General features: G+C 36.0%; 1 protein-coding gene and 1 pseudogene across 8 annotated transcripts in view; both read left to right on the top strand.

The window, feature by feature from the left end:
* The window catches only part of MEF2A (myocyte enhancer factor 2A), a 165,487-nt gene that overhangs the window by 95,494 nt on the left and 48,193 nt on the right, over window positions 1-21,800 (top strand). For all 8 annotated transcript variants that reach the window (XM_086711421.1, XM_086711420.1, XM_086711417.1 and 5 more), the window contains one exon: window positions 4,038-4,241. In XM_086711421.1, the coding sequence (XP_086567547.1) occupies window positions 4,068-4,241 (174 nt within the window). In that variant the 5' untranslated portion in view covers window positions 4,038-4,067. The remainder of the gene's footprint in view (window positions 1-4,037; window positions 4,242-21,800) is intronic.
* On the top strand, window positions 17,419-18,947 carry LOC147580378 (small ribosomal subunit protein eS19 pseudogene; annotated as a pseudogene).

The following is a 21,800-nucleotide window of genomic DNA, read 5'->3' as shown; positions in this document are numbered from 1 at the left end:
ATAGCTCACTTAATTTGAAAGTCTTTGACGAGTAAGGATTATTCTTGGAATAAATGCTTTTGCTTTGCTGATCGTCATTTTCTTCCTCTTCTTCAGTACTGGAAGTATGGAAAAAAATTTTTCAGTGTTTTTTTTTTTTTATTTATTTTTGAGAGCATGCAAGCAGGAGAGGGGCAGAGAAAGAGGGACAGAGGATCTGAAGCGGGCTCAGTGCTGACAGCAGTGAGTCTGGTGTGGGGCTTGAACTCACGAACCGTGAGATCAAGACTTGAGTCGAAACCAGACGCTTAACTGACTGACCCGCCCAGGTGCCCCTGGAAAAACATTTCTGACTAAACTTTGGTAAATTCAGAGTTTTAATGCAGCGAGTACATCTAGGTACATTTCAAGACATAAATGATTTAAAGTTCAGTATTTTAAAATAGTGAACTTTAATAATGGTATTCTTATATTCATTATATTCCTATAGTGATGTAATACAATGCCAGGATTCTGAGACACAGTATTGCAATCAGTAATAAAAATTTAAAACTTTTTAATGACAGATAGTATGTAAACAAAGTTAATATGTAAATGAGAAATTTGGGAAAGTATTTGTAAAACCTAGTTAATATATCTGTAGAAGGAGCTTTTACTTAGATAAGTAAAAAGCACATCACAATACAAAAATGATCAAAAGATAAGCAGTTTAGAGAAAGCAAATCTCAAATAACAACAAATACAAGAAAAAGATGTCTGATCACTACTAATTAGGAAAATGCATGTTAAAGAAATGAGATTTTTATTTTATATCTTTCATACTAGCAAAACAATTGTAACATTTATATGAAACAATTGTGAAGTTATTTAAAAGAATACCTTAGTATACCATTTGACTTAGAGGCATATCTGCAAGATGTGGTTGAATGAGCGAAATAGAGAGTATTGGTAGAGTCCCAGTTTTATAAAATGGCTGACAAAAATCCCTTCTGTGTGTATACATGTACATGTGAATATGGTTATGCAATCTTGTACAAAAATGTAGAATGAAAAACACTAAATCAGAAACACTGGTTAAGGGGATGATGTTGGTGCAAGAGAAAGTAGGGAGGCAAGCATAAAATGTTACGTTCCATATATATGCATTTATATAAAGTTAATATATGTGTTTGTGCATTTACATTATAAGGAGTTTTTTAAAGATTAAATAATGATATTTATTTTCAAAAGGTTAGGAAAGGAACCATTAGGAACATGCAGTGTGAAGTATGTTCCACAGATAGGGAAAATAACAAAATTCCTAAGGAGGAAAGTAGCTGGTAGTTAAGGAAGACACATGTGTGCACATATGTACATAAACACACACCAGTGAATTTTTTTTTTAGTTTTTTATTACATTTATTTATTTTTGAGAGACAGAGTGAGACAAAGAGTGGGGGAGGGGCAGAGAGAGAGGGAGACACAGAACCCAAAGCAGGCTCCAGGCTCTGAGCTGTCAGCACAGAGCCCAACACAGGATTCGAACCCACAAACTGCGAGATCATGACCTGAGCCAAAGTCGGACGCCTAACCGACTGAGCCACCCAGGCGCCCCACACATCAGTGAAGTTTAATGGATGTAAAGGAGAGTGAAGGGAAATAATTTTAGATAGAGAGTTTGAGGCCAGATAATTTATTTTGTTTACTTAATGAGTTTGGGTATTACTTTTAATGCAGTGAAAAGCTCTGAACTTTTACTTATATAATTTGATTTATGTTTCAAAAACATCACTTGGGCAGGTATGTGGCACATATATTGTAAGGTATAATAGATGAAGCAGAAAATTCAATGTAATGATTATATCAGTAATATACATGAGAGGTGATATAACTTGGCCCAGGCTGATAGTGGTGTGAATAGATTTGAGATACGTTTTAGAGGTAGAGTCGCCACAATTTGCTGATGGATTGGATAGGGCAGATTATGGGAATAAGAAGGACCAAGGATAACTCTTACATGTTTTTTTGGTTTTGTGTGAATGGGAGGTGGTGCCATGTGCTGAAATGGAGAAGAATATGGAAAGAGCATATTTGTTTTTAAAATCATGGAACTGGATGCAATCACCTGGCAAGGACTGTGAGGGTAAAGAGGAGAAAGGAGCCCAAATCTAAAGCTTAAAGGTACTTCAGTAAGTAGAGGTGAAGCACTTCCTTCTGCTCATTGAAGGAAGAGGATATAGCTGTAAAAGCTGACAGGAAGCACTGAATTAGGAGGAAAATCAGGACAGTGTTGTGTCATAAAACACCTGGAGAAGAAAGTGTGAATATGGTCAACTGTGTAAAGTGCTGCTGAGGTATATGGTAAGGTAAGAACGAAAAAAGTGACCATTGACTCTAATCACATTAATTAGGTTGCTGATGATGACATGGTCAAGTCTTAGTGGAATTTGGGGAATGGAAGTCTGATTGCAGTAGTTGAGGAAAGAATAGGTAAGCGGTTGGAGATGACAACTACAGACATTTCTTTCAAACATGTTTACTGTGAAGTAGATCAAAGAGGAGGGGCAACTGGAGGGGCAGTATGGAGTCCAGGGAGATGCTAGAACATGCTTCTGTGCTTCTGGTCTTTGATCTAGTGGAGAGGAAGGACAGCTTGATGGGAGAGAATGATACTTCTGGAAAGGAATAGGAACAGAAAAGTCAGCAATAACAGCAGAGGGGTGAATGTGGAAAGCTACAGGTGAAGTGTTTAAACTGATAGATATGATGATGGGAAGTGGTTTGAGGCAAGCAGAGAGTGGACTTGAGACAGAGAAGGTGGGAAATAGTTGACTTGGAGAATGGGCTAATGAGAAACAAACCAAGTTATGATGGTTAGGCAGTGTTGAGTGTTAGGTGAGATTTATGGTCATCAGTTCAGAAACACCAGAGGGGCGTGTGTGTGTGTGTGTGTGCGTGCATGCCTGTGTGTTTCCAGGAGTTGTCAGCTACTTGGATAAAGATACAGGGATAATTGGTGTATGTATTGGGGGTCAGTTCTTGGTTGGGGCTGTGCCAGGCAAGTATGTTCATGAGAGAAGGGTAAAGTATGTGTGTTTGTAAGGGAGTGAAAATAGTGATGGACCATGAAATCTAGAGAGGAAAGAAAGGACATGAGAATAGACAGTAACAAAGTGGTGAGGTAAAAATGGATTGGAGGACTGGATATAGGTTAAAGAATTTCTGGAGAAGTAATACAAAATAGAAGAGCTAGATAGGAGGCAAAATGGAATACATGAAGTTGAGATTTTGGAGGTGATTTTTGGTGAAAGGTATAACAGTAGGAGTGAGTTCTTGACATGTGGAAGTGGATCATTTGGAGTTGGGAGATGTTTTTGCAGTGATATTTTACACAGATACTGAAATCACCAGAGATAAGAGTAGGGCTAGAAAGAAAAGTATCAGGTGATAGTTATCAGTGCATGAGGGGGGTCATTTGGTGCCCATCACAAGGAGAGTTATTTGGTGGTATAAATTTCATGGTGTGAACTTGAAAACATCTGAAGTTTTTGAAGGAGAAGGAAGGAAAAATAATTTGTAAGACAGAGTAGGGAGCAGAAAGGATATACCTTTCAGGCTCTTGAAAATAGTAGATATAATATTTAAAACAAACAAAAATTGGTCTCTGTTTGAGAGGACTTAAGGTGACAGGGTTAGAAACTGGAAAAAATATTCAAAGAAGAATTTGAGGACTTTGGGGAATTTGTTCATCCCTAGGCTGTGAATTTTAAACTGGATAAGGGGTCAGTGATCAGCTGTGTCCTTCTCCGGTTCTTTGCCTTCTGCAGCAGACTGGCAGCGAAGGATAAAGGGAAACCTCCTCAGGAAACTGACTGCTCTGTCGGGAGATAGAAGTTAAATGTAGGACTGTAGTCTTGTGGTACGTGGGGGAGTAGAGGCTCATGTGGAGTGTGAAGCTAGGAACCTTTTTCATCTTTGGAATCTGACTCAGTATTAAAAGAGGGCTCATCTTTAGGTAGCCTGTATTCAGGTACTGCTAATGCTTTTCCTAAAAATATACCTTTTTTTTCTTGGTCTAGGTCACTTTTACAAAGAGAAAGTTTGGATTAATGAAGAAAGCCTATGAACTTAGTGTGCTCTGTGACTGTGAAATAGCACTCATCATTTTCAACAGCTCTAACAAACTGTTTCAGTATGCCAGCACTGATATGGACAAAGTTCTTCTCAAGTATACAGAATATAATGAACCTCATGAAAGCAGAACCAACTCGGATATTGTTGAGGTAACACATATCTCTAGTATGCCTGAATTGCAGTTATAATTGAATCTTCCATTTAATAACTTTAACTGTCAGATTGCTTTTCACATCCAAATTATAAATCAGTTTATATATGTAACTTACTTTTTTCTCTGAATCATTTCTTGGAATGATCTAATTATTGCTATAATAATATATACATAGATTTTTTTTCCCTCTGAATCATTTCTTAGAAGGATCTAATTATTGCTATGTAATGACCCACTTATGCTGTAAACATCCTATTTATTGAGACAAAATAAGCTAGGCTGTTGTACTGTATACAGCAGTATAATCTAACATTTTATCTATGATTACTTATTTTGTATGAGTTTTAAAGTTAATATTATGAACTGTATCACTTGGAATAGTATGAAGTTACAGTTTTAATATGTCTTAATCATTTCATTATGTCAGTGACTACCCACAACTTGAAACACTAATGAAGTGGAAGAAAATGACGTAAATATTTGTGTTTTGTCAGTAGTGCTTTAGTTGTGGGGGGAAGATATCTTCTTTTTTTTTTTTTTTTTTTGTTACCTTTTCTGCTGTCCTTCAGTATCTCTTATAATTCTGCTGACTTACTTAAAATGAAAACAAACAAAAAAAATTCGGGGATTATTTCCATCTTATTCAGAAATAGTGTTTTAAAGCAAGCCCTTCAAAAAGAATCAGTATACTTTCCCCTTTTATTCTTTTCTACTGCAAAATCTATTTATAAAAGTTAACTTACCATATATATTTCTAATGGCACTCTAAATTAGCTTTGTACTTTTGTCATTTTTGTTACATTTAGAGATTTTGTTTCATTTTTATTCAAAAGGGAGTCTTTCCCCCCACTAAAAAAGATGCATACTTTGGCTTACTTTTGTAAGATTAGAAAACTGTCCCAGTTAATTAGGGATTTCCTTGGTGAAAATACTGAAACCATGTGAAATGATGCAGAACTAACTATAAATGAAGAACTAACTATAAAAGAAGAAATGAAGTCCTAATCTAGATTTTGAGTTAAGATAAAGATACCTTGTTTTGTAGGAATCTAATTTATTTGCCTCCACAGATTAAATGCATTCTAAATTTCCCTATACGGTATTTCTCTACTACAACCATTCCTTTTAATTGATTTAGTTTGTTACTGAAAAAAAAAAATTCTGCTACTTACAATTTTTTTTTAAAAAAGCACTTCTGTTACTTTTTAGCAATTAATTAATTGCAATGAGAAGTAAAAGCATCATGTAATTACAGCTACAACTCATCTCTGTGCTTGTTACCCAGTTTTATTTAAATGGTTCACTGCTGTGAACATCCCCTGAAGTGTGTATGAAGCTTTTGATTTTGCCCTTGTTGATCATTTCAGTTAAACTACATGATAACCTCTTAGCCAAGCCCCTTAATGCAATTATGTTTATATCAATTGTAAGTTACTTTGTATTATTTAGCATTTGTGGTTTTAGCAATACAAGTCAGTAGACTGTCCCTGTTATATATCAATGCATTTTGAATTGTAATTTTATAAATTAGAGGATCCTTATTTGGGTAATCTTATCAGAGACTTCATAACTGGATTTCCTTGAAATGGAGATTATCCCTGGTGTGTTTGATTTAAAATCTTATTTTAAAAATCTCTATATCTTATCAAAAGCTCCACTGCCTAAGTCAAAGAAACAGAGTTGACTTTTATGATGCCAGCAGATAGATACTCAAGCTAGTTTCATTGTAGAAGGCAGCCATCCCCTTGACCCTAACTACTCTGCTCTTTCATTGCAGCAGTTGTTGGTCTTGGCCCCTGGAAGTTGAGGGTGCTCCGCACAGCCTAAAGCTTACTTCTTTAGAGAATATGAAGAATATAGTCTGATTTAATCCTCACAGAACTTTCAGACTACCTCAGTCTTCACCTCTGTTGTGGTCAGCAAAGTGTAAGAGAGTAAATCCCAAACATTTTTTTAGCAGTCTCTATTACAATTTACTTCAGTATGAAGGAAAACTTTTGCAGGTCAATTATCAATTGGGATTTTGATGTTTTCTTTTTAATTGAATTTCTTAGGTATAAGTGAACATGAATATTACCAGTAGTTCTTTATGAAGTTTGGAATAATATAAATGCAATGGTTAGAAGACACATTGGCTTATTATAAGGTATTAATTTGTTGGTAGGATAAATTACAAGGCTTAATTTACCTTGCATGTTAAGTTTACTGAATTAACCTTCATTATAAGACAGTGGTGGTTACCCCAGATGTTCTTTCTTCTACATAGAAGGGTAATGCAACTACATCCTGAATAGAAGTATGTACATATCTGAGTTCCTTTTATCAGTGGTGGTAATGGCTTATACTAATGTAGCTACAAAGATTGTTGTGAACCAACCTAAGTTTATAAGACCAGAGTAATGACAAATACATAAACCATAGTTTCCCATGGGCCAGGCACTTACAAATATCTCATTTAAGGATATTTATGGAATACAATTTTAAGTATTTTTTTTTTCATATAGGGTCCTTTGAAACAGTTGTAGTAATTGGAAAGACACTTTTGTGCATTTGTTCATTTAACAAAAATATTTGAGGGGCTCCTATGTACCATGGACTCTGCAAAGTGATATTATTTAAACATTTCTAATTCAGGCTCAAGACTGTTCTTTCTACCCATAGTTTTGTAAACCACTTAGATAAACTTGTACCAACTGAAGATTTTATATCTGTAAACTTTGAGCAAGTTGGTGTGGTGTTCTAGATGTGTAAAAAAGCTGTCTCCTGTGGCTTCATCTGCAGTAAATGGAGGCATAAACAGCTATAAGTGATCCACATTAGAGTGTCTCCTAATGCACTTGATCCATAGTGAGACTAACTGAAGACTTTGAGAACAACCTTTATAAGCCCTCTAACCTGAATTTACTATTTCCTGTTGCATATAAGTTAGTCCTTAAGATCAGTAGGATTTTATTTTCCCCCATATGTCTAAAAACCATACCTGCAAGAATGCACACGTTATTATGCCTATGGAATTAGATCTAGTATGTTTTCTGGGAGCACAATGGAATAAATACATTAAAAGTAGTTGGTATTCGAATATTGTGATGATAAACAGATATAAAGGAAGAATATGGTGCTCACATCTGTCTACCTTTTTATTTTAACCACAGATACCAGAAACCTCTGTATAGAATGGTGTTCTATCTTTGGTATCCCTTGTTTCATATTATCTATATTTTAAAACCAGTTTTTTTAATTTTAATCAATTTTAACAATTATAGTTGGTAAAAAATAATTTCCTTAAATTGCATTTGGATCTTTTAAAGTCTGCAGTGTCCTGTAGAATATGCATATCTCTTACATTGAGAAAGCTAAATAAATGAAAACAGAAACTTAGATGTTAGTAAATTAGGAGATTGTCATAAAGATAAACTTTATAAGAAACTTCATAATTGGATTTCTTTGAAATGGAGAGTATTGTTGCTGCATTAATGGCATCTTATTTGAAAATGCTTATTATACACTGCTTTTTAGGAGTATATTCCTGACAAAAAATGAGTTTCACTACTTTGTTTTCTATATTTCAGTAGGAGACATTCTGTACAAATGTCATCAGAGATCTACATTGTATCTTTCCTATTAAGCATTGATACAAAATGCTTATATGTGGCCCACTTTTGTGGGCCTACAAAAAGTAGTAATTTAGTTGAAATGTAGAGACAGTGTTATAACCCCCATGTTTTCTTTTTAGTAAATTAAGATTTAAAAAGTTGTCAACTGTTGTATGCAGTTTTATAAGAACATTGGATTTATCTTAAAGTATTAGAAACTATTAATGAAAATCACCAGTTACCATTATTCACATACACACACACACGTGTGTGTGTGTGTGTGTGTACACACACATTGTGTTTATATTAAACAAAAGCCTAGGACCAATAGAAGGGTTCTGCATCAGAATAAAAATTATGCTAAAGCTGTGAAGTGAGGATTTTAGCAGCTGCTACACAATAAATTCCTGAGATTACTTTTATATCCATTTTTTTCCTCTCACTTTACAAAAATATTTGGAATCTTAAATATTCCAGCATGTGATCTATAAAGATAGTTATGATTTGGTGGTATTGGAGAATATTCAGTGCATAGCTTGTGTGATGATTCAGATCATTGTGCTGTCATTTTAAGGATATAAGAGACCATGGCCATTTATCTGTCTAGTTAATATCTTATAAACTGCACCCAGATAGAGGTATTTTCCTCATGTCGGGAATACTGTGGTACTTAAAAAGAAAAAAAATACCACTTGCATTATCTCATTTGTTCCTTATATCCAAGGCAAACTTTTCGGAAGTGGAAACTGAGACTCCGTTAAATGACTTGCCCAGAGTCATGTAGCAATTTATTGGCAGAACTGGGATTAGAACCTCAGTCTTTGAAATTACAGCCTCCCTTGCCTTCCCAGTTTACTGAATTCATTAGAGCTCTGAAACATTTCACAATAAATGGATACAATTTTATATATAAATCAGTAATGTTCAACATGTGTAACAAATGTGAATGAGTTTTCCTTGATAATAAATAGAAAATTAGTGAAATTAATTGCAGTAAGATTAATTGGTGACATTTTATCAAGTTGCTAATATAACCTGGTACTCTTCCAAGGACTTTTATTTATGTTACCTGATTGAGCTCTCTTATTGTCCCCGTTTCACAGATGAGGAATTTGAGGCACAGTGATAAATGAAGTAAGATGACAATAATTTGGATTTAAAGAATGAGAAAGTCTGCTTTTTCTGAGTTTTAATAATCCCTGCCTGCTTTCAGATTACAAAGGAATTTAGAAGTCATTAATATCTTAAAGAGAGGAAACATAAGATGCATCTATCGATTATTAAATAAAAATAGCTGGTAGTAAAAGTTGAGCACGGCAACTTTTAGAATCAGTGGCTCTCAGGGTGTGGTACCCTGACCTGCAGTATCAGCATCACCACAGCACTTGTTAGAAATCTGAGTTCTGGTGCCCCGGTTCACACCTACCGAATTGGAAACTTTGGAGAAGAGGCCTAGGCAATATTGTATTAATTTGAGTTAACTTGTCCTAAGTGGAGTGAGACTAAAAGCTTCTAGTTATCGGGCAGTCTCTTGGCAGTAAAAATTCTTAAATATTTTTATTCCCAAGAATATCCTCTGAAATGATTTCAAGCAGTGAGCAAGCACAAACTGTAACTTTTAAGGCCTTCCAAATAGTTCAAAATAATACGCCAATTTTGGTGTGAATTGCAAACCAGGGAACACATTTCTAATGAGTTAACCTTTCATTGCAGTCCTACATGGTTTTACATACGTGCTTCTTTGAACATATTTAGGGGTTGGTGGGGATGTGTGGGCAGCAATGCATTACACAGTTCCTCAGTTGAACAAAACAGAAAGATAAATGACTTTTGTTTCCTGAGATCATCTAGTGCTGACCTTCTAGAACTGGAGGCATGATTATGCATAGGGTTTCTGACAGTATTACAATATTCTCTTAGAGCCTTTTTGAGCCAATTGGGTTTTTTTCTCCCCATGTTACTGATCAGGAATGGAACAGACAGGGAGTGTTTAAGAGGCTTGCCTAATGTTTTACAGGGCTGCAGTGGAGCGGCAGGGAAAGGGAAAAAATAATGAGACATCTGAAGACAAGACAAAGCTTCCCTCCGCCTCCAGGCCCCTGCCCTGCTCTTTTATTCCTAACAGAGCCTGAAGCAGCAGGATGGTGATTCACAGGGTGAGGCACGCAATCCTCATGGCCCCCCTCCTCTCCTCACATGTCCTGCACCATCTCCTCACACTGCAGTCACCGTAGCTCTGCAATTTCAGTTTTACTTTTTATTTTTACTGTGTATTTGAATATTATTATTTATCATATAATTATTGGTTTTCATTTATGTGCTTTTTAAGGAACTGTGCATCTCTGCGTGTGATTTTTATTTTCTTGAGGTCAGAGTTTTGTCCATCAGAGACTGAAGTTGTTGATATATAAACAAGAATGGGGAAAGGGGTGATATATATCACTTTATAATATAGCTTACATTTCTGTAATGCATTTCTTGTGTTTATCGATGAATACCTGTATATCCTTTTTATGTGTCTTTGTGTCAGGGATTGAGTGTTTTTTAGTTAAAATCAGATGAGTTGTTCTTTCTCTTCCGGAAGTTCTTTGCTACATTAGCCATATTTTTGGGCACTGAGAAAAGGGGGAGGGAGGGTACAGAGGATTGGAAGAGTGGTCAGAGAAAACTTCCTCTGGAGGTGACACATTGTCTTAGGCCTTTAAAGGACAGGGTTGGGGAGGGAAAGGGCTAGAAGAAAAGTGTTCTGGTTCAGAGGGGCAACTTAATGGAAATTAGGAAATGAAACATAGCACAGTTATTTTATGGAGTTAAAATCAGCTGAATGCAGCTGTAGTATAGTGTGAAGAGTGGAAATAGCTAAGACCTGGGAAGTAAGCCAGATCCTGAAGGCTTGGATAGCTATTGAAAGAGCTCTCTAGGTTTTACTGACTATCTTGTAATTCCCAAGCAATACATTGTATTCAAGTTGCACTGTAATTTTTTGAAAGGGGCTTGAAAGAAGGGAGGAGGAAAAGGGTAAAAATATTGAATATAATGCATTATTTTTACACTTTTAATTTATTATACTGATATTTATACTGTGTATAAGACATTGTATTAGACCCTGAGAATAACTGACCATATTTCTGCCATTTTCCTAAAAAGATGATGTGTTTCCTAAAAAGATGTGTTCATCTTACTACAGAAGTTTCTTTGTTGGATACATTTCAATATAGATTCAAGACACTTAGAATCCCAAGATTATGATGTTTCCCACCACATAGTAATCATTTAGCATATAAATATTACATTACTATTAGAGCTAGAAGCTTATTTAATGCAAAAGATACAGGGTACTTACCATGTTTAAGAATGTTCTGTGTATGCCTTTGTGAAGTGAGATATATACGTAGCATAAGTGATATTTCTCTTATAAAGAGGTAGCAAACGCAAGCGTGCAGTGTTTTTAAACCAGGCCAAACACGTAGTTCCTTAAAATTGAGACAGCTCTATAGTTTTCATTTTTATTTTGAAATTGTTTTTGTAGCTCAGTTTTGAGACTAGGGATATAGAGTCTGAAGAAAGAAAGGGATCTTCTTAGCACAAATTGGTCATAACCCTACTTTTATAGTTTAGAGTCAGCGCTTGACCTATAAACCATTCAAGATGGTAGTATGAACCTCTTATATTTTGGAAAAGTAAACATACCTTATATGTAGGTTTTGTTTGGTGGGTTGATTTGTGAATCAAATCAATTTTTGATACTCGTGTATCCTAAGGATATTCTGTGAAGAATATCATTATGCGTGTAGGCACATAGTTACGTGATATTTCTTTACTCAAAAAATATTTCCTATAAGTTCTTACTTTAATTGATTAGCGGTGAAAGATCAGAAGATAAACCTTTAAAGATTGGTTTTTAAGTATTAGGGATTTTTGAAATTTGGTAATAAATAAGCTACAAGTTTGAGACTTCTAGAATAAAGCAAAGCTTGAATTCATATTGGAATTTACCTCTTTTTTTAAAAAATTTTTTTAATGTTTAATTTTGAGAGAGTGAGACAGCATAAGCAGGGGAAGGGCAGAGAAAGAGGGAAATACAGAATTTGAAGCAGGTTCCAGGCTCTCTCAGCTATCAGCACAGAGCCCGATGCAGGGCTCGAACTCACAAATCGTGAGGTCATGACCTGAGCCGAAGTCGGATGCTTAACCAAACTGAGCCACCCAGGTGCTCCTGGAATTTACCTCTTGTAATTCAGTGGAGAATATTTTCTGTCATGCTTTTTGTTTTTATAGAAATTTTCTTATAACTGGTTTGTTTTTTGTGGTTATTTTTGGGCTTGAGTTGTTATTTCCAAAATCTGTCTTGTAAACCTCAGAAATGTTTATGTTCTGCAAAAAAAACCCTTAGAAATAGCAACTAGTATTTGTACAGGAATTTTAAAAATCAGCTTGCTTTTTTATGCTACCAGTATTCATATAGGCTTGTTCCGTAATAGGATATAATTAAAATATTTTAGTGCTGTTTCCCATAATTGTATAGTTGTATTAAGTTTTTAATAATTGTTTTGTAACCGGAGTATAGAAAAATCTACCAGTTATTGTTCTGTATGACAGTAGAAAATAAGCAGTTAGGTGGGGATTTAGGCATTTTGTGAAAGGTGTTTTAATTCTCAAATTCTGTTATTTGATATTTCACTTACTGTATAGTTCAAAGAAATTTCTATATTTAGTATTATAATTAGCATTTCTTGGCTATACTAATCAGTTTATTTTATTGAATGTTTTTGGTACCTGTTTAATAGGAAAAGAGAGCAGTATTAAAGTTCTAAACCTTGTGGAGTTTAAGGACCAGTTAAAATAATGTATATGGTAACATTTTGAAAACTGTTTTATATTAATTAGGTGGTTTCTGATTGCAAGCAACAAAAGACCTGACTGAAACTCCTCTTTCAAATAGGGTTACTTGTTATGTATCACATAACAAGAAAACCTAGCAATGTGGTAGAGATTAGCCTGTGTCTGTTGACGTGGGCTCCCTCAAGCCTTCAGCTGTGTCCTGATGCTGACTTGTTCATGTTGACGGTGGCAGCTCCTGCCCTTACATCTGCACATAACATCATCTATGGCAGCGTTAACCCAGTAGAGCTTTTTGTGGTGATGGAAATGTTCTATGTCTGTGCTGTCCAGTATGGTAGCCGGTAGTCATGTGTAGCTGTTGAGCATTTGAAATATAGCTAATATAACTAAAGAACTGTATTTTTAACTTAAGTAACTGCATGTGACTCGTGGCTACCATATATAGTGGCACCAATATAAAGCATCAGAGATCAGTTGTATCCTAGAGTTTCCACCAAATGTCCTAAAATTAATTCCGTTATACTGATGTAGCTAACATGCCTCCACACTCCTCACTGAAGTACAATCATGGTGGTGGAGAGAAGATGGAAAGTGCTCATTGGCGAATTCTAGCCAGATGCTCCACCTCTGAGATGTACTCTAAAGCTGTAGTAATCCAGGAAGTTGTGTTTATGTAGCTCAGTAGAACAGAACACAGAGCTCAGAAATAGACCCATGCCTTATTAACGCATGGTTAACTGATGTTTGACAAAAGTGCTCAAGGAAATCAATGAGAAAAGGAAAGTCTTTTCAAAAGATGGTCCTAGAAACACTGGACATACAGACAGAAAAAATAAACCTCAGTGTTTACTATACATCATACACATTTCTGTGGAATAGTTTGTATATGTGACTAATAAAAGTGAAGAACAGACAGATTGGGTGTAGTTGATAGAGTGCCTTGCATACCAACTGTGGCATTTGACGTTTGTCTCATGGGCATTGGGCAGCCCTTGGAGGTGGTTTAGCAGTTTGGGTAGTCAGACCATTGTTACAAGAATACTAATCTGGCAGTAGATTTATCAGCATTTCAGAAGACATTTATAGCTTTTAAAAATAGACTAAGATCCCATCTTTTAGTTATGATAGGTCTTTAATAATGTTGAGATTTTTATGAAGAAGAATGCTATTCCATTTGGTTTGAATGGGGAAAGGTGATTAAATGGTGGCTTAGGCTTTGTTCTAAAGATGATAATATGTTGACATGTCATGCTTTTTCTCAAGTGATCTATACAAAATTTGAGATGCATCATATGTAAAGAAGGAAATATTTAGAATTTAACCATAATGTGAATGTGCTCAAATATTATTTTATAAATAATCTTTATAATATGATCTCCTTTAATGCAACAATTTAAAGTATTTTTACTTAAAATCTCTTCATTTTTATTATGGAAAAAATGACTAAATGACCAAAATTATTGTGAGAAGGAGTTTATGTGTTTTATATAAGAAGGCTTGGAAACCCTGATCTAGTTCTGTATTTCATTTAAATGATAAGAAAGTAGGAGTCCAAACAAAGCAAAAGGCTAGTCCAGGGTCTTAGGAGTATGCAGTGACAAAACCACAGCTTAAATAATGTTCTCTTGAAGACCCTGAATCTATCTCAGAAGACTGTGGAACTTCTGAGGCTAAGTCTTTGAGAAAGAGCTTTCTTCCCAGTGTATTCCCAAAGATCCAGCACACAGCTTAATAATGACCTTTAAAATTGAACTAAAAGCAGTGTTTCTTACTTCAGTGGTAACTAATTGATGATACTCTTAAAACGTCTTCAGATGTTACCCACAGCTCGTAGGGACAGAAACACAGAGTGTGTTTAAATTTATTTATTTTTTTATTACGTTTCTTTATTTTTGAGAGGCAGAGAGAGCGTGAGTGGGGGAGGGGCGGTGAGAGAGGGAGACAGAATTCGAAGCAGGCTACAGATCCTGAGCTGTCAGCACAGAGCCTGATGCAGGGCTCAAACTCACAAGCCGTGAGATCATGACCTGAGCCGAAGTCGGACACTCAACCAACTGAGCCACACAGGCGACCCCAGAGTATGTTTAAATGGAAATAAAGTTCAAGAATGAAGGGGATGTGATTCTCTTCACTTTGTAACACTGGAAACAATGCCTTTATTTCTGTATCGCCCCATCTTCAACATTGATTCCTAGTATATAGTATTTCCAACCTTTATAGAAGTAAACAGATTTAAAAAAAGTATAGGTGCTTCTGCTGTAATGCTGTTTATGTGTTCCTGAAAAGCCTCACAAACTCTAATACCTGTGCAATTTTGTGTTCTAAGCAACACAAACTAAAAAATAATCAGCAATTTAAAAGAGTTGGAACTGCTCAGTGCGGTAACTTATAGTGTATAGTTAGTGGGTATTATAAATGCACAGAATTAATTATTTGCATAGAAACGCTGGCAGCACTTTAATTAGGATGGAGATAGTGGGTCTAAGGACAGTGCAGATGGCAGCGTAGCAATGAGCAGTGGAGGGTGAGGGGTTGCCATTTAAGTATGGGAAATAACTACCACCTGCAGTGGGGCGGGGAGTGCTCCTCTGAAGCCTTCCTTTTCAATTTTCTTATAATGCACACCACGCTCCTGCTGTTTGGTGGTCTTTCTCCTTTCCTGCTAAACGTTATACTTCTGTTCCCACTTTTCTGGCTCCCCTCGCCTAGGAAAAATCCACATTGAACCAGAGTGACTTTATTATTCTGACACCATTCCCTATTTACCAGTTTCATGTCACCTAATTTATATTCCCAAACACATTATGGTAGAGCAGACTGTATTGTTTAATCATAGAAGTTTGTTGTTTTTTTAAAGAGAGCATTCATCAGTTTATGTTCATCTGAATAAGTGGCTGCTATATATAAGAGAAAATTATTCAGAGAGGGGAAGTTGTATTATTTTGCTAGTTTCCTTTAGAGTGTAAAAGAAAGCTGTTTTCATAGATGCTGTTGGCTTTTATTTCATATAGTTCTCTTCACTGATTATCTTGATATACCTGGATGTAGAACTCCATAGGTATGAATTCCAGTGAGATCATTCATAATCATATTAAAGATTTCCAGCGTTTTCTGTAACCTGCATAAAGTGCATTCACATTGCCCGGCATCTTTGTAAATCATTGCCCCCCAATCTTTCACTATCCTGTGAAATTGAATGTTCAGTGAGGTAACTTAGTGTACGTGGTGGCTACCACAGTGGGTATTATAGACAAACCTGAGATTAACTTTTTTATGTTCTTTCTATTGAGATATAATTTACAGACCATAAAATTCACCATTTAAAATTATACATTTAGTGGTTTTAACATATTCACAAGTTTATGCGACTATGAACACTAATTCCAGAACATTTTCATCAACCTAAAATGAAACTTGGTACCCATTAGCAGTCATTTCCCAGCTCCCCTTCCCTCATCCTGGCAGCCACTAACCTTTTTCTGTGTCTGTGGATTTGCCTATTCTGGATATTTCATAAAAATGGGATTATATAATCTGTTCTCTTTTGTGTCCAGCTTCTTCCATTAAGCATAATATTTTCAAGGTTTGTCTGTTTTGTAGCATGTATTAGTACTTCATTCCATGGCTGGATAATATTCCCTTGTATGGAAATACCACATTTTGTTTATTCAGTCATCAGTTGATAGACATTGGGTTTCCACTTTCTGATTGTTATAAAAGTACAGCTATGAAATTTTTGTGTAAGTTTTTGTAAGGGCATGTTTTCATTTCTTTTGGGTATTTACCTAGGAGTGGAATTTGCCGGGCTGTATGATAGCTCTGTGTTGAACTCTTTTCCACATTTAACCTAAAAGGCAAAAACATCATCAGAAAACCTTATGGATATCATTAGAAAATGTTTGCCTCATTTTTTTCCTAAAAGTGTTGATTTTTTTAAATTTATGTAATGTTGGTCCACATTATCTGGACCAACCCTTCAGCTGAAGACAACTAAAAATACTAGATGAACTATACAAAAATGACTTTATAGCATCAAAGAGCTGTTAAGGAATATGCCAGACCAAAATCTGAGGAAAGGTAAGAACCTAAAAGGTAAAGAAGTATTTAAAGTTCTGGCTACCCTGAGTTCTTTTCCCATCTGGATAAATACTTGAAAACTAAGCTTCAGGCTTTGGTGGATCTAGAGGCAAAGGTTAAGTCATTACTTCCAGGTCTCTGAGGCTAACACATTGCCTCTCATATCAAACTGGAACCTAAGGAAAAAGGAAAAATCCACTGCCTTTTTCCTACTTGCAAAAGATGCAAAGAGAGGTCTGTTGTACTGAACAGATTGGAGAAAGGAGAATAAGAAAAGAAAGAGAACCTGTTTCTTAAAGGTTGTAAAACAGGTTACCAGCATTGTGTGGAATCACTGGCCAAAGTCACATAATGCAAGAAGTCCAAGAAAACTTTTGCTCCAGGTTCCTGGAAGAAGCAAATCTATATACTTTTTGAAGAAAAGCACTTTAATTCTAGGCATCAAATAACTTTTCTTTTTTTTTTTTTTTTTCAACGTTTATTTATTTTTGGGACAGAGAGAGACAGAGAGAGAGAGGGAGACACAGAATCGGAAACAGGCTCCAGGCTCTGAGCCATCAGCCCAGAGCCCGATGCGGGGCTCGAACTCACGGACCGTGAGATCGTGACCTGGCTGAAGTCGGACGCTTAACCGACTGCGCCACCCAGGCACCCCATCAAATAACTTTTCAAAACCATTGAGCATCCATCATACAAAGATGACCAACCATAAAAGAAAACAAGGCACCATAAGCAAAATGCAGCAAGAAATAGCAGAAACTGGGGCGCCTGGGTGGCTCAATTGGTTAAGCATCCAACTTTTGATTTCAGCTCAGGTTTGTGGGTTTGAGCCTTCCATTGGGCTCTGTGGTGACAGCGTGGAGCCTGCTTGGGATTCTGTCTCTCTCCCTCTCTCTCTGCCCCTCCCCTGCTTGCTCTCTGTCTCTCAAAATAAATAAAAATAAACTTAAAAAAAAAAGAAATATAACTGACACCTAAATATTTCAGATACTGTTGTTATTATACATAGATTATAAATAATTTCACTGTTTCATAAACAAGCTTGCAAATATTTGCAAGAAACAGGGAATTATAAAAGCAGTGCTATAGCAGATTTGAGAAAAATACTTAGAGCGATGAAAAAAAAAACCAAAATGAAAAACTTAGTAGACATGTTGGAAGCGTATTTGACATAGTTGAAGAATTTGTGAACTGAAAAAAGTTATCTGGAAGTCAGCACAAAGAGATGAAAAAGTGGAAAATACAAGATGTTGAGAGAAAAGATTGGTTAGAAATTCTAACCTAAATTTTTTTGGGCATTCTGGAAGGAGGGGAAGAGAGGAGAGAATGAATATGAATGAAGCAGATGCAGTATTTGAAGACATAAGGACAATTTTCCAGGATTGATTTAAGTAACTCAACAAATACTATACAGAGTAAAAAGAAAAAATCTATACATAAATATAATGAAACTACAGGAAACAAAAGACCAAAAAAAAAAATTAGATTATCTTCAAAGGAGTGCTGACTCTAAATAGCAGCAAATGAAAATCTGTCGTCAATGAAATGATACCCTAAATGTGTTGAGAAAGTAGAAGATGGACTCCAACCTAGAATTCTATACCCAGAAAAAATATCTTCAAGAATGAAGGCAGGATGCCTGACTTGTGCTCTTGGGGAACCCCGTTGTTTTCTCTCCCCTGGCTGGCAGCGTGTAGGCCTCTCAATGCCTGGCGTTTCTGTAAAAGATGTGAACCATAGGAGTTTGTCAGAGCTCTGGCTGCCTTCCTCAAAAAGTCTGGAGAGCCGAAAGTCCCTCAGTGGGTGGACACTGTCAAGCTGGCCAAGCATAAAGAGCCTGCTCCCTGCAATGAGAACTGGTTCTACACACAAGCTGTCTCCACAGTATGGTACCTGCACCTCCAGGGCAGTGCTGGGGTCAGCTTCATGGCCAACATCTGTGGGCGACTTCAGAGGAACAAGTTCATGCCCAGCCACTTTAGCAGAGACTCTAAGAAGATGGCCCACAGGGTCCTCCAAGCCCTAGAGAGGCTGAAAACAATGGAAAAGGACAGGGGTGGAGGCTGCAAACTGACACCTCAGGGATGAGAGCTCTGGACAGAATTGCTGGACAGGCGGCAGCTGCCACCTAGAATCATTAGAACAAATGCTGGGTTAATAAATTGCCTCATTAGTTAAAAAAAAAAAAATGAAAGCAAAACACCTGTGTATCAGTTTTGCAACTAAACCACCTCAGGCGTTTGAGGAAGGGGTCCAAACCAAGTCAGACTTCTATAGTAAGTAAGCAGTCCTCATGGGAAGATCACATGACCTTCATAACCTTCATGTGGACAGTAACCCATATCTATTTTATCAGTGAACCTCATAACCTAGTAGGGTGCTCTCAATAAATTTTGTTGGATTAAAGGAGGAAAAAAGTAAGTTAAGTCATTTGTGCAGTTTGAAAAAACACAGAGAGAGGGATGGTGAAAACCAAGAGCCAAGACTTTTGAAGATGTACTTTCCTGACCTCACAGTGCACTGAGAATCAAGTTTTCAAAATACTTGTTTATGTGTGGAGATATACAACAGAATTACATTATCCTGTTGATAAGCTGAAGCTACTAGACTGCCCAATATCCAGCTTCAGGGAGTTAAGTGTCCCAAAATTGTTGGTTTAGTTTGGGGTAGGGGAAGGAAGTACCATTACCATTTGCTGAGATCTTTGCAATGAAACCTAGGGGTATCACAGAACTGGGTAAGGCTTTAAAATTCAAAGAAGCCATAGTTTGAATACCACACACTTCTTACTGAGGAATATATGAATAAGATCATGGAGAAACTGGAGAAGGACCCTGAAGTCCTGCCAGCAACTACCTGCAAAAGAATGTGCTTTCTTCCCAAGGTTGAAGTGGTTTCTGATCACAGCCTTCTCTGCATTCTCCCTCTCATTTGTTGACTGAATGATTCAGTCTATTGAACCAGCTGAACTAAAACAGCCTAGTGAAAAGAGCATTGGACTGGACATCAGAAGATTTAGATTCTAGTCCCAGTTCTATTTAATTGCCATGTGATGTGGTAGGGTTGAAGGGAGAGTACTTGGGTCTCTCCTAAGCTTAATATTCTCTGTAAAGGTAAGAGGTGAACTAGATTACAAATATATCATTTAAATTTTTTTCAGCTATTTTAATATACTTTTTCGAGCACATAAAATCTCAGGATCCAATTGTGCCTCAAAAATTTTGATTGCATGGACAAATTTCCAGAAAAATGCAACCTAACAAAATGGAATAATAAAGCTGTAGACAACCTGAATAGTGTTATTGTCAAGTTTACCACAAAGGAACTTCAAATCCAGATGGCTTCATAAGCAAATACTAACAGATTTTTAGAGATATAATGCCAATATTTTACAAATTGTTCCAGAGAATAGAAAAAGAAGGAACTCTCTTTTCCCCATTATATGCAGCTAGCCTAACCTTGATAGCAAAACCAGCAGGGAGAGTTCTAAGAAGAATCAGATGTCAGTCTCACTGAACATAAATGCAAAACTCCTAAACAAAATATTAGTCTACTTCTTTGAATTCACATCTTTTTTAGTTGAGAGACTATTGACTTTGATCTATTTTCTCTTTTGCTCAGGCATGAATATAGACTCTATATTAGCCTCCTTTTGTGAGTGGCCTTGTGACTGAGTTGGCCAATGGAATGGGAGTAGAAGTGATAACATGCTACTTCCAGATCTGATCTGTAAAATACCTCCCACATGATCTTTGTATTCTCTCTTCCCTGTTTGCCAGCCAGGTGCAGAGAATCCAGATGGGAACTCTTGAGGTTTTGTGTGTGCAACCACAAGATAAATGAGTCTGGGCTTTGAATAACCTCATGCAAGTCTCTCTGGGATAAGAAATATCCTCATTTGTCTTTATATGAATAAGAAACTTCATTGTATCAGGCCACTAAGATTTGTGTTTGTTAAAGCATCTCACATTACTTATGCTAACTAATACAGATTACTTATGCTAACTAATACAGAAATTAAATCCAGCAATATATAGAAGGGACAGTATACATCATGAATAAGTTGGATTGATCTCAGGAATGCAAGGTTGATTTGACAGAATTATCCCATTATTGTGGACTGGAACTCTCAATGTTATATACATCTGTGCTACAAAAAAATAAATAATCTTTATAGAGTTTAAGAAAATGCCAGTCAAAATCCCAAGGATTTTTTTTTTTTTTTTTAAGAATTCAACAACAGATTCTGAAATGTAGGGAAATTCAAGAGGAAAAGAAGACAGCCTGAAGAATAACAAAGTGAAAGGGTTTACTCTGTCATATATTGAAACGAATTTTAAAATTGTGGTAATGAAGATAACTATGCCAATGGCACAAATAGCAAATGCCAAACATATCAGTGAAGGGATAGAAAGCTCAGAAACAGAACCGTGTGTATATATGGCTGTGATCACTAATCATAGGGGAAAGAACAAATCTTAAATTAATGGTGCTGGGACATGTACACACACACACACACACACACACGTGTGTGTGTGTTTCATATATATATATATATATATATATATATATATATATATATATGTATATGTATATATAGGAAATCATGAAGGGAACCAACTATCTTACATAAAATCTGCCTCCAGGAAGATTATGACCTAAATGCAAAAGGCAAAGAGAAAAGCTTTTTTGAAGATGATTTTGAGGTATGGAAGGATTTCTTAGACAAGACATAAAAAATGTAAAGGAAAAAAAATCCCGATAAATTTGATTTTATTAAAATAAAGAACCTGCTTTTATCTGAAAGCAAGTATTAAAAAGCCACAGAATGAGAAAAGATTTTTATAGTACATAAAATTAGGAAAGCTTATGTTGATTTCAAATAAAAGAATGATAATAAAGTGATAATAAAAAGACGAACAACTCAATGGAAAACTTGGAAAGTGCTTCAATAGGCACTTACAAGGAAATTCGAATGGCAAATAGGTATGAAGTGTGTTTCATTTCCTTAGTAATCAGGGGATTGCAAATTCTCATTGTGG

The sequence above is a fragment of the Puma concolor genome, chromosome B3, assembly GCF_028749965.1.
Source record: "Puma concolor isolate L17-30 chromosome B3, mPumCon1.1.hap2, whole genome shotgun sequence".
In the NCBI taxonomy this organism is placed as follows: domain Eukaryota; kingdom Metazoa; phylum Chordata; class Mammalia; order Carnivora; family Felidae; genus Puma; species Puma concolor.
Note: the sequence above shows the minus strand (reverse complement) of the source record. Positions and strands in the feature narration are given on the sequence as shown.